The sequence below is a fragment of the Tupaia chinensis genome, unplaced genomic scaffold, assembly GCF_000334495.1.
Source record: "Tupaia chinensis unplaced genomic scaffold, TupChi_1.0 Scaffold000083_1, whole genome shotgun sequence".
Lineage (NCBI taxonomy): Eukaryota > Metazoa > Chordata > Mammalia > Scandentia > Tupaiidae > Tupaia > Tupaia belangeri.
In genome coordinates, this window is record NW_006159544.1 from 74,638 (window position 1) to 88,646 (window position 14,009).

At 47.1% G+C, this 14,009-nt stretch overlaps 1 protein-coding gene across 1 annotated transcript in view; it reads right to left on the reverse strand.

The window, feature by feature from the left end:
* FGD1 (FYVE, RhoGEF and PH domain containing 1) overlaps positions 1-14,009 on the reverse strand; it is a gene marked incomplete at its 5' end in the record, with an annotated part of 60,273 nt that overhangs the window by 34,457 nt on the left and 11,807 nt on the right. Inside the window, 5 exon segments of the mRNA XM_014585703.2 lie at positions 1-119; positions 821-910; positions 2,506-2,914; positions 3,068-3,245; positions 3,572-3,745. Coding sequence (XP_014441189.1) covers positions 1-119; positions 821-910; positions 2,506-2,914; positions 3,068-3,245; positions 3,572-3,745 — 970 coding nt within the window.

Consider the following 14,009-nt stretch of genomic DNA (forward strand, 5'->3'; position numbering starts at 1 on the left):
AGCAGGAATTGCTGGTGGAAGCAATAGATGGAGCAGATGTTAGAGAAGATGCCGTGGACAACGTCAGCTGGGAAGGAACTGCGGTTCCGAGCTTCTTCCAGCAGCCGGGCACAGAATACCTGTGGGGCAGGGTAAGTGCACTCAGCCCAGCAGGGCCTGGGGAAGGGACACTTTGCAAGTGAGGGCAGTTTGTGGGAATTTTGTGGAGCTTTGGGATCAGTATTAGTCTTGAGACAAAGGAGAGAAGGAATGGAGTTGGGGTTATATATGGGGTTGGATTTCAGGTTGTCAAGATTAGTACCTTGAGTTAGACATTGGAACAACGAGAAGTCAGGATGTGGTCAAGTTCAGACTTAGAGTTAGGGTCAGAGAGAAAGTTTGAATTAGATCCATTTATTTAATTAATATTTTTGAGTACCTACTATGTTACAGGCACTATCCTTGGGGCTGGGATAGAGTGGGAATTAAGAAGACAAAAAATTTCCTACCATTAGAGAATCTGGTGCTTTTGGGGTTAGGAATAGGGTCAGGATTAGAATGAGGCTCACAGCCAGGGGTAAATTCAGAATTCAGGTCAGTCAATGTTAATGTCAGGGTCACAGTCAGGGTTAGTCTATCTGCCCAGGGTTAGGAGTGAAGGCTGGTATAAGGACTAAGTTTAGGATTATAATCAGAGTTGGCTTCAGGAACAAGTTAGCTTCAGGGTCAGAGATTCTGGCCCCCGTGTTGGGGCACATGTCTATATTCAAGCCCTATCACTTCCTCCTTGGAACCCACCTTCCAGGTCTTAGGGCCCCCAGGCCCCTGAGAGACTATTCACCTGATCCAGGAGATGGAGCCTGGAAACATAGGCCTTCTCAGTTTGTAGGAGCTCATTGGCAATGTGGAACACTTTCTGTTGCACAGTCAGCTGGAAAGGAGAAGAGGTGACTCTTAATCTATCAGCCTCTATCCTAACCCTCACCCAAATCCCCAGAATTTTTAATATAGTTTATATATTATTCTAAGCCTAAAGCCACCCTCAGATAACCCTCTGACCCCCATTTCTAGACCCATAAGCCCCTCAACTTCATCCCTGATTCCCTAGTCTATTGTAAAGCCCACCTCTCAATTTTGATGACATGTACTCCCTCACTTAGGCACTCACTCACCCATTCATCTGTTCTCTCCATTCATGCAGCATCGTGTAGTAATTAAGCATGTGTTCTAAGATGTTAGACTTCCTGGATTCAAATCCTAGCTCTGCCATTTACTAGCTTACATAAGCTGTTTAACTGTTCTATATGTAAGACTCATCTATAAATACAGGTTAAGAATAGGACCTAAGTCCATTTGTAATGGAGACAATTAAATGACTTAATATAAATAAAACATAGCAGAATTCAGATGAAGTAGTCTATAAATGTTGCTTATTTATTCACCCACTCAATTCACTGACAGCAAAGGCTTGCTGAGTACCTGAGAAAAACACAAAAATATAAAAATATATAACCTCATTGCCTATTGACTCAGTTTCCTATTTATTAAGACATATGACATATTCAAAAAGCTTATGAAAAATACATATTAGGCAAAAACTATGCATGAATTTCATAATTTTTACACCAAAATAAACTCATAATTAAATTTTTCCATAATCTTTTTGAAGGTCCCTCATATTTGCTGAGTACCTGCCATCCCAGAAGTCCCTGGCCTCAACCTCCAATACTTGAGCTTGATCCTGGCTGAGCCCTATCTCAAGAAGGTACTTTTTGAAGAACCATTAGGCTGTAGGGCACAGGAAGGGGTCCTCACAGTTCTCAGGTCCCTGTGAGGCACTAGCTCTTGTGCCCCTTCAACTGTTGAGAAGTCTCTCTGGATGTGAGAGACTTTCTACTTTATATATAAGGCAACTGAGGCTTGTAGGGGAGTAGAGAGGAAAGAGACTTGTCAAATATCATAAAGATACTGAGTCATGGGATTTTCCAATTGGAACAAGCTTTTAAAGATTCCCCCAATCTGGCCAAGCCATGGTGGTGCAGGCAGCGGTGTACTAGTCTGCAGTGCTGAAGGCCATATAGCCAACTGTGGGTTTGGATCCTGAGTCGACCTGCAACACTCTGGGGGCATGTGCCCAAGAGCCTGATTAGCTAGAGGGTTGGGGGATAAGGGATCACAATATGATAGGACCCTGTCAGGAGTTCCTGACTTTTTCTTTTCAACCAGGATGTTCATCTTTGAGATGGAAAACCTGAGGTCTAGCTAATAGTTTGCTGATAAAGGTAAAGCAACCTTTCTAGTGGACATTTGGAACTGTACGTAGTCATTTTGGTAGTCACAGTAACTGCACGGAGGGGCAGGGGCTTGCTACTGGTTTTTAGAACCAGGAGATCAGAGAAACTAAACATCCAAAACAAAAATAATGCCTTATTTAGAGAAATACCAAGCCAGGGAAGAACCAAGAATAAAATCCAGGTTCCTGGTTTCTCCCCACAGTCCTGCCTCTCAGTAAATATGGGTTAGTACCTCCACAGACTCCTGTCTCTCCACCAGGGGCACTGGGATGTCTCTGTCCTTCTCTTCCTCCTCCTCGTCCTCCTCCTCCAGATCACTGTCAACCTCCTGGGAGCTGGGCCGGTGGGGGTCAGCCAAAGCAACAGGCACACTGGCCAGGGCAGGAGGCCCAGGGCAGAGACTGTGGCTGGGGGGCCCGTCGTCACTGACGAAGCAGGTCTCCTCACTGTTGGACGGCGAGCTGATGCTGTCAATGCCGCTGTCCCGGTTGGGCACCTTCTCGCCGTCTCGGGGCCCAGGAGCCAGCAGGAACAGGCAGCGGGATGCCTCACTCTCGGGGAGCTGGGGCACTGGTGGGTGCGGGGGTGGCTGTGGCAACATGGCTGGCTCTGGGGAACCTGTGTTGGGGCCAGGGGCTGGCCTATCCGAGGAAACAATCACAGGCTCTCTGAGGTGGGCAGTGGACACACACGGAGGCAGGAGATGAGCTTGACAGAGAGGCCTCACTTATGAATATCCCTTCCTGCCCCAGGCCCACCCTTCCCCAACAGGGTCCCTGAGGGACCAGACTCACCTTTCAAACTTCTCAATCAATGAGGATACTGCTGCAGAACTAGGGCTGGCCTCTGCCCTGGGGACCAGGCCCTTGGCTACTCGGGGGTCTGCAGGCAGTGGGCGTGATGGTGGAGGGGGGATGGGTTCAGGTGAGGGGACCATCCGGGGCATCTGCAGGTAGCTAGGTTTTGGGGGGACTGGAGAGACAGATGGTAGGGAGAGAGAGGGGAGACTCTAATGAGCTGGGTTTGGAAGTGACTGTTATGGCCAGGCCATATCCCCTCCATAGACCCTAACTGCACCTTTGCCTGAGGTAGGCACAGAGGAAGTCTAAGGTAAGATCCCAGTGTAGGCACATAAGCCCCAAGCCAGTCTTCTGCCTACTTTGTAAGTGTCACTGCCCGCAAGACCAGGGTGTCTCCCTGTCCTTCTTACAAGCCCTCAACTCTGTCAATGGCTAACTTCTCCCCTCCTCTATCCCCTCCCCTAGGCCATTTCTCTGATCCTTTCTGGAACCACTTACCCTGTGGCTTTGGGCCTGGTGCTCGCTTTAGTGGTAAAGGACGCTGGTTAAGGGTTTCAGTGGGAGGGCCTGGGTCTGAACGAAGCCTCTGGGGGCCCTCTGGATGAGGCTCAAGGCTCTGGCCAGGGTCAAGGGACAAACTTTTAACCAGGATTCTGTTTCCTTGGTGCAGCCCTGCAGAAAGAGAGAAACTGAGTATGAAGCAACTGACTTTACCTCAAAGGGGGCTGGGAGCTACATGTCTTAGCAGGCATATGGGGTGTTGGGTTTCTCTGTGCCTACTGGCCACACTGCTTTTCTCGGAAACTCCTACCCCAGCCCTCAAATGAGGAGCCAGACTCAGGGTGGGGGTGGCCGTTTTCATCAACAGATAAGAGTTTCTAGTGATTGGTACAATGATTCCAAGTGTAGGGGGACTTCAAAAGTTTGTGGAAGATTGAATGGTTGATGCAGTGGTAGAACATGACACTGTGTGAGGTTATCCCACATGAGAAGATTCCCAGTTTGTGTCCAAGACCTCCCTGAGTACACTGGGTACACATGTGTCCATAATCTAGGGCTGGTTGAAGCTGAGGGGGAATTATGGCATCAACAACTTTTTGGGGGTACTGCCTATCTCTCTCTTTCTACTTATGTTAGAAATAAACAAAAATGTTGGAGAGGTCCATGGCCTCGTGGTTAAGGGAGCCAGATCCCACGTGGCCAACCATCAGTTGAATTCCAACCCTGACAGCTTGAAAGACATGCCAGATGCATGTGTGTCCCCCAAATCCCAGGATGGAGAAAGAGGAGAAGGGATTATGGCATGACCATTCCCAATTGCAGGGTGCTCTCTCTCTCTCTTGCTCTTGCAAGTGCACACACCCTCAGGCAATTAAAAAAAAGTTTGTGGAAGGCGGTCCCTATACAGTGGTTAAGTTCTGTACACTGGGAGCCAGATCCCACACAGTCAACCATGGTTCAGATCCCAACCCCTGTGGCTTGTAAAGCATGCCATGTATGTGTGTGTGTGCATACCCAAAATCCTGACAGAATGGAGAAATGGAGGAAAAAGGACATCAGTGTGACCATGCCCTATTGGGGGGAGTGCTTTCTCTCTCTCTGGGGAGCATATATGCCCTAACTAGTAATAATTTTTAAAAGCTTGTGGAAAAATGGGATTAAAGTACAAGTTTATTTTGGTGCAATATTTTTTTGAAATCCATGCATACTTTTTACCAAATACATATTTTCCATAAATTTTATAACTTACCCCCACCCCTATATATCAGGAGGCATTATTACTAGGGCGTTTAACAAGGCTGGGGGTAGGAGTGAGCCCCCTAAAGTTTCTTTATATATTTATACGCCCTTTTTATCTAGCCACGTCATGTACGCTGAGGATAAACCATTCTTCATCTTTTTTTTAAAGGTCTTGTGGATACTTGGACTTTCCTGTCTACAATTTTGCATAGCTAAGTGTGTTTTAAAATGACAAAATTGTAGGGGCCAGCAGGTGGCGTGGTGGTTATGGTGCTGGACTCCCGCATGGTTGAACATGATTCAAGTCTTGGACCTGGTGGTTTGCTCTCTTACTTTCCCTCTCTCTGTCTCTGTCTCTCTGGTCAAATTAAATAATAATAAAAAATAAATAAAATAAATAATTCTTTTTTTAAAAAATGACAAGATTGTATTTAATGAGCAAAAATTTTGCTTCTTAAACTCCCAGATTTTTGGCCCAGCCAAGTGGCCTGGTGGTTAAGGCAGCTGGATCCCACATGACTGACTGCATGGGTTGAGTCCCCGCCGCTTGAAAAACACACTGGGTATGTGTGCATGCATGCCCACAATCCTGATAGGAGAATGGAGGAGAAGGAATTGCACCCTGGGGGTTGCTTTCTCACCTTCCTTCTCTTTTTCTCTCTCTCTGTCTCTTCCTGGTAAGCACACATACCCTATAGCAAATTAAAAAAGAAAGTGGGACCAGCAATTGGCATAATGGCTATGTCACTGGACTTCCATGTAGTCAACTGCAGTTTGAGTCACAGACCCAGTGGTTTAAACTCACGCTGGGTGCGTGTGTGTGCATGCCCAAGATCCCGAGGGGAGAATGGAAGAGAAGGGATTGTGGTGTGGCCATCCCCCCCGGGGGGGGTGATTTCTCACTTTCTGTCTCTCTGTCTCTGTCTTTCTGGCAAGCGCATATGCCTTATAGCAAAAACCTCTCAAAAAATAATAAAATAAAAAAGAAAATTAAAAAAAGAAAGCCCCAGCTTTTCACCTATCTGTACTACTGTCTTTTCCTTCCATATTCACATACACTCATATGCACTACCACACTTAGACACACACCCAGAGCACCCAGAGTTCAGGTCATAGGAATGATTTGAAAACAGAAGCAAATTCAGAAAAAGGGGAGACCTTTGCTTGCTTGTTTGTTTAAGGTTTTTGCCATGGGATGTGTGCACTTGCTGGAGAGAGACAGAGAGAGGGAAAGTGAGAAATCACCCCCAGGGGTACAATCCTTCTCCATTCTCCTCTCAGGATTTTGGGCATGCACATGCACATACCTGGTGTGATTTTCAAGACACCAGGGCTGGGATTTGAACCATAGTCAGCCACGTGGGAGTCTAGTACCATAACCACTATGCCACCTGCTGGCCCCATGGTGACATTTTTTTTTGAGAGGTTTTTGCTATAGGGCATGCGTGCTCGCCAGAAAGACAGAGACAGAGAGATAGAAAGCGAGATGGTCACGCCGCAATCCCTTCCCCTCCATTCTCCTCTCAGGATCTTGGGCACACACACACATGCCCAGAGTAGGTTTTAAACTCAGTCAGCTACATGTGAGTTCAGCGACATAGCCATTATGCTAACTGCTGGCCCCCCATGGTGGCATTTTTGTACTGTCCCTCTTCTCTTGCTGTAGTTGCTTAAACCCACCCCATAGGAGATGATGGTCACATTTATATTTATAAGATTTGGGGGGCCGGCAGGTGGCGTGATGGCTAAGGGCACTGGACTCCCACATGGCCAACTGTGGTTCAAGTCTCAGACCTGGCAGCTTGCTTTCTCACTTTCCCTCTCTCTCACTCTGTCCCTCTCTGGTCAAATTTAAATAAATAAATAAATAATAAATGGTTAAATAAAAACGATTCTTAAAAAAAAAAATTGGTCTAAGGAGGCAGTGAGGGACCCCCAGGGATGACACATTCAAAGGGAAGGAGTGTGGGACTCCTGTGGTGCCAGCTGGGTTGTAGGGCTATCTCAGAAGATAGAGAAGTCAGGTGGGGCCAGGGAAGAGAGAAAAAAGCTTTGGATGCCAGGATGAGGAGCTGGATGTCCATCTTGTGGCAGAAGTCATAGGCAGGAGCTCTGAGATGCCATGGGCACATGGACTTGGTTATGTTGTGTCACAGCCACACAGGGCCTCTCATAGCCACAAGAGATCTATTACTCTGTGTCACACACATTTTCATAAATAACCTGTCACAAATGGGCCCATTTGGTCACAAACACACATGGTGTTATTTACAGTTTCACACAACTGTGGGGCCACACATATTTGAACGCCCAAGCACATGCTATCACTCTTCTGAAATTCTGGTTATAGTCACAAGCCCTGCAGTCACAATCACCTGTGATCATATGACCTCATATTATCACATACACCTGCAGACAGTGTTCATGTACAGCCAGAATGACACACAGTCACACAATGGCAATTCCACCATTTCACACACAGCCCCCCAAAATAATCTCCCAACCACATACCATCATGTATCCAGTTATACACCCCTCAGACATGGTTCCACTGAGTCACAAGATATATAGAGTCATTTACGCAGTTGCAGGGCTACAGAGTGCCGTATATACCATAATGTGCCTCTGCAAACCTGCAAACATGGTCACACACAATGACTATAGCCATTTGGGGTCAATTCCACCATGTGAGACACAACCTCGCTCAATGATAAAACAGCATAAAGTCACACACCACCACCACCACCATATACTCAGAAACACAGATGCACAATCTCAGCCATGTGGCATAATTTACAATGTCACACACATGAAACAAATATGGCCATGGTATCCCTGGGTCTTAGCCATGGACTCAGGGATATATACACATGCTACACTTACCTTCTCCTGGTCTAAATAGTCACAGTGTCACATGCGGCTTCTGTTGCAAGAACATACAGCTGTGACACGCACAGCTGTACCCTCCCACATATGGTCAAACAGGCAGAAAGAGTCACAAAGGATTTTAGGTCTCTCAGTCCTGAAGGGAAGGAACAGCCCAATCCGCAGGTTTCCAGCAGCTTCCCCGGGCCCCTAACCCTATCCTGGCAACAGCCCAGCCTGGTAGGCCTCCGGGACACAGACTGGGGTCCTTTCCTGGCCCTGAGGGAATAAGGTGTCCCAATTCCAGGCCAAGCAACCCTTCCCCACCCTGTACCTTGCTTGAGGTCCAGTTTCCTCACTACCTTTCCCTCCTGAGCAGACGGGGCCCTGCCAGGCCAGGACGGGGAGGTGTTTCTCTGGCTCAGCTGGGCTACTTATGCTGTACGTTCTGGCCTGGTCCTACTCTGCCTTCCCCCTGGGTGTGGGATTGAGAAGGATGAATCACCTGGAGCATGGCATAGGCAAAGACACAGTTGCAGAGGCAGACACACAGCCAAAGTTGAGAGCTACAAAGAACGGCTGATACACAGGGCCAGAGAACCAGTGAGGAAGCCAGGCACCCTGCTTTGTAGAGGTCTCTTTTTCCTGTCAAATATACATACATAGGTGCCAGGGTCCCAGATGCCCCTGTCTGCCACCTTGGGCTTGGAAGAAACTCCTTGGTCTGATCTCAAAGCAGGTGGGCCTCCTGGGACAAGCCCATCCCCACTCAGCATGTAGCAGGGCAGTTGGGGCTCTGACTGGGGCTTCTCTCCCTCTGTTCCACTGCTGCTACTTGGAATGGAGTGACCATACCACTCTTCATGGCCCTGCACTGGCTTACCCTCTGATCCTTCCTTATCCACTTTACTGGGAGCCTACGGAGAGGCCTACCTCCTTCTTTCTGTCTCCTTGCAGGCAGTTCTGCAGAATAAGAGGCCAAATGAAATCCCCAAATTCCAGGGCATCCTGGAATCCTAAGTGAGTGGGGCAGAGATGATCAGCCCAGTTTCTAGTGAGGAGACAAAGGCGGGGAGAGGTGCAGTAACTTGCCCACAGTCACATAGCAAGTCAATGGCAGACTTTCAGGCAGACTGGTCCTGGACTGGCCTTTCTTCTTCCTTTTTATAAAAGTTTGTTTATTTATGCATGCATGCTATGGGGCATATGAAATTGCCAGAGAGAGACAGGGAAAGTGAGAAAGTACCCCCCAGGGATGTCACATCTCACTCAATCCCTTCTCTATTCTCTTGTCGGAGTTTTGAGAACACACACACACACACACACACACACACACATATGCACATGCTTGGTGTGTTTTCTCAAGCCACTGGGTCCAGGACTTGAACCACATAGTCAGCTATGTGGAATCCAGCTGCCTTAACCACCACATTACCCGCTGGCCCTGGTTTTCCTTCTTAACCCTGCCCTCCAAAGGAAAGCTAGAAAAGAGGGGAACTGGAAGGGGCAGGACTAGACTCCAGTGTTTAACAAAGTCACAAACTGCAGTGTGGCTAGTGAGAGGGACACCCCAGCCCTGCCCACAGAGAGATGGACAACGGGGTTCTATTATAGTTCAGAAGTCTAGGACTGGCCACGAACCAGGTTCTACTGAGGGGGAAAGGTTCAGGATCTCTCTCTCTCTCCTATTTCAGTACCCACCCCCATCTCTCTGCCTACATTTCCCTGTCTCCTCCTGTTTTCCTTCAGAGGCTCCATTGACCCCAGGTCTTGCTCTCTCCAGGTGGCCAGATGAAGCTTTTCACAGTCCAGCTCAGCTCACGCCACTTACCTGTACAAGAACCTTCCATAACTCCTCATTGCCCAAGGGAAAACAGGAACTTCTCAGCTAGACCTCTGTAACCCTTCATGACACTGCTGAACTCTTTCGCTTCCCTCAGCTTAGTTTGATCTTTCAGTTATTTCTGAATCCAGTAGACTCTGTGCCATGGGATGAGAAAATCTCATCTCTGCCTATGGGGTGCTCTCAGGGTAGGGTCACTTCCCTCTTCCTAGAAGCCATAGTCCTTCCTACTTCCCCATCTTATCTTCACCCCATGAGGTCCTACACTTGCCTCTTCTAGCCTGGTTTTCTTTCTTTCTTTTTTATTAATTTTTGTTATAGGGCACATGTACCCCAAGGGGGATGGCCACACACCAATCCCTTCTCCTCCATTCTCCTCTAGGGATTTTTGGGCACACACTTATGCCTGGAGTGTTTTTCAAGCTGCGGGTCCAGGACTTGAACCATGCAGTTGGCCATGTAGAATCCAGCTGCCTCAACCTCCATGCCATCTGCTGTCCCCCTGGTTTTCTTCTTCTTCTTCCCCTCCTCCTCCTCCTTCTTCTTTTTAGGTTTTGCCATAGAGTGCATGCACTTGCCACAGAGAGACAGAGAGAGGGAAAGTGAGAAATCACCCCCCCAGGGGGGATGACCACGCCATAATCCCTTCTCCTTCATTCTCCTCCTGAAATTTTGGGTATGCACACACATATGCCTGGCATGATTTTTGAGCCGTTAGGTTCAGGGATTGAACTATGGTCAGCCATGTGGGAATCTAGTACCTTAACCACCATGCCATCTGCTGCCATTCCACACCTCTGGTTTTCTTATGGTTGATAATCCACAACATTCTCTTTCACACACATACCCATACCCATACGCACTCCTACACAACTGACAATATCCTTCACCACTAGGTTTACCAGAGTCCTCAATGCCCATTAGAGCAGAGGCCACAGGGAATCCCCACTCACAGAAATAAAGTCATACCACCTAACCTTATAACACCTTGTGAATTTGTGCCTGGCCATACACCAAGTGTGTGCAGTCCTGAAGACTTAAAAAGAACTACAGAGGTATTTACATGTCCATGTGCAATGTGCTTAGCAAGATGTGCACACACAACTACCGCTGCCAGTTGGACATCTCTTTTCACCAATAGGATGCATACCCTAGGCAACTCTCCCCATCTATCTGGGCCTCAGTTTCCTTGTTTGGAAAATAGGATAATAATAGTAGCTTCCTAGTTTGGTGGAGTCTATGATACTAAGAAGGGAAAAATCTCAGTGCCTCCAGGTATACACATACAGAACAATGTGGGTTAAACTTGAGAACATGGGCCAGCCCCATAGCTCAGTGGTTAAGTGCTGTGCATAGGGAGCCAGATCTCACATGGCAGACAGTGGTTCAAATTCAAGCCCTGGTGGCTTGAAAAACATGCCAGACAAAAGAATAAAGAATGAAACAAAACAAACAAAAAAGAAACATGCCAGGCATGTGTACATGTGTGCCCAAATCCTGATGGGATAGAGAAATGGAGGTAAAGGATTGCAGCATGACTACACCCTATTGGGGGTACTTTCTCTCCCCCTTTCTCTTTCTCCCCACTTCCTCTCTCTCTCTCTCTCTCTCTCTCTCTCTCTCTCTCTCTGATGAGCACATGTACCTTCTGGCAATTAAAAAAAAACAAAAACAAAAAACAGAAAAACACCTTTATAGACAAGAAAGTACACACACACATACATAAGCCCATAGGCTGCAGGCTATAACCCAACATAAAGCTGGTAATATAATGAGAAACAAAAACCAGAGATGGACACAGAATCCAATTCCACTCATCATGAAAGCTCTGCAGGTAAGGGCAGGATGCCTATGAGAGGCAGCAGAGCAGCAAAAAGATAATGGTGCCCTGTGCTTCCTATTCAAAGCCTACTCAAAATACAAGCCATACAAAGTTGTACAGTAAGAGTCAAGAAGTACAGCTGAGTTTTGAATTTTCCCATAACAACTTGTTAAAATAGCAAAATCATTCCAAAAATCATTTCTGCTTGCTGCATGCTCCTGCTTGGCAGGTGCCCTGAGCACATGCTTCTGGGTTTACTGGCAGAGGAGGTCAAACCTTCAGATCAATTTGAGGACTAGGACTCCTCCTTTTGCCCATTCTCTCTGGAATTGGATCTTGTTTCTCCCTCACCTCTTTCTGGGAATATTAGCTTTACCCTTCCCTGGTTAGTAGCACCCCCCTCTCCCTCTCCCCAGTTGTAGATTGGCTTAATCTCAAGACAATTATTAGGACCCAGCTATTAGGGCCCAAGAGACTAGACTTTGACCATTAATTTCCTGCTAATCTGGAACAAGTGGCTTCACAGCTCTGGATTTTCCTATTTGCAAAATGGGGAGAATATGTATGTGCTGCTTGTTGTCAGGAACAACAAGCAACATACCCTAGGGTGGGTGATACTAGGGTGGGTGACAGCCACCTGAGTACTCAGGCTTCCTGGTAGCCCATGCGAATGTATCCCTACAGCTCCCAAATCTCTGTCTTTCCTGGCTGAGAGGTAGGCCACAGGGACCGCTGGAATTCTTGAAGGTGGAGTGGGGTGGGGAAAGGAAACAGAGGGAGTGGCCAAAAAGAAAACAGCAAAAGAAAAGTCCCTTTTGGGAAGCCAGCTCTGTTGAGGGGAAGAGGAGTCCCTGGGATTGAGCAAAAAAGCAGGGGATAAAGCCATGACTGTTCCCTATCTTTCCACCTGCCCCTTGAATGTGAGTGCCAGCCCAGTTGCCCCCCTTATCTTTGTTCAAGGCCAGACTGCACTCTGGCCTTGTTTGGCCTGGCAAATGTCCTCTCTGAAAGTTCAAAGCTCTGTCATGAAATGTGCACGAGAAGCTGTGTATTGGAACCTCCGTGGGTGGTTTGGAAGTTCCTTCCCTAGGTTAACTAGTCTTCTGAACTTATGTTTTCTGCAGAAAAATGGAGGCACCTTCTGAGAGTGAAGACACTATTGCCAAGTGGGAGCCTTTTTGGCAAGTAAGGAGCTTCCTAAAGAGTGTTCTCTCTTGAAAATGGAGAAACTTTCTGTAAGATGCAGGTCTCTGATTAAAAAGGCCCTTTCTGTAAAGGGAAGACATTTCTGCAAACAAAGAAGCCTTCTTCCAAGTAGAAGGACATTCTGTAAAGTGATGAGAGATCTATAAAGACCCTTTTGTAAAATGGATGACCTGTCTATAAATGAATGATTCTGACAAAATAGAGGATGTATCTATAAAACAGAGAAACTCTTTTTTGTAAAGCAAAGGCCTTTCTGTAAAGCAAAGCACATTTCTGTAAAGTGTAGAACCCCATGTAAGTGAGACACTTTCTGAGGAATGTAACATTATAGGGCAATAGGGAATGGTGGGAACTAGGGTAAGCTAGAGAACACAGGCCTTACCTAAACTAAGGAAACCAGTTCCTCCCATTCATCAATTGTCACCTTGCAGTAATGTGACCCTGTACTATTTGATCTTCCAATATTTCAAGAGAATCCAGAAATCCAGATTTTTATGTGAAATCCCCTAATTTTAAAAAGAGCAGGTCAGCTGGTAACATGGTGGTTAAAGTGACTGGATCCCACATGGCCGATTGTGCAGTTTGAGTCTCCAATCTAGTGGCCTGAAAAACATGCCAGGCTTATGTGAGTGCATGTGTACCCAAAATCCTGAGAGCAGAATGGAGAAGAGATTACAGCACCGCCATCCCCTCAGGAGTGACTTCTCATTTTCCCTCTTTATCTTTTTAGTGAGTACATGCAAAACAGGCCAAAGGAAACTTATGAGTCAAACTCATCACATTAGATGGTCTGAGTTAGATGGGAAACTCATCACATTAGATGGTCTGAGTTAGATGGTCCTATAGCCCCTTCCAAGTCTGTTTACCTCTTGCACTATCTGACGTACTCTGGCCTTGGACAATAGCCTTTGGGGTCCCTTTGCTCACCTCTGGAAGGGCACAGTCTCCTCTGCGCCTCAGCAGGCCTAGGGAACTGACTCATGCAATACTCAGCGGGAGTTTCTTAAATTGGAATTTGCCTTATGTTCTGTCTGCACAGTTTACCTTCTGCCCTGTGCAGGATACCTGAAGAAGAGAGTAGAGTATCGTAAAAACATTCAGAACTCTCTGGGAGCCAGCCTGTGGTGTGGTGGCGAAGGCAGTTGGATCCCACGTGGCTGACTGAGTGGTTTGAATCCCAGACCCAGTGGCTTGAAAACACAGGCATATGTGTGTGCATGCCCAAAATCCCAAGAGGAGAATGGAGAACAGACTGCAGTGTCGCCAACCCTGCTGTGGGAATGGAACTTTCTCACCCTCTCTGTCTCTCTTTCTCTAGTCAGTGCACATGCCCTATAGCAAATTAAAAACAGAACTCTCTGAGGGAGCCTGCAGGTGGCCTGGTGGTAAAGGGCGCTGGAAATCCCACATGGCTGACCACGGTTTGAGTCCTAGACCTGGCAGCTTGCTTTCTCATGTTC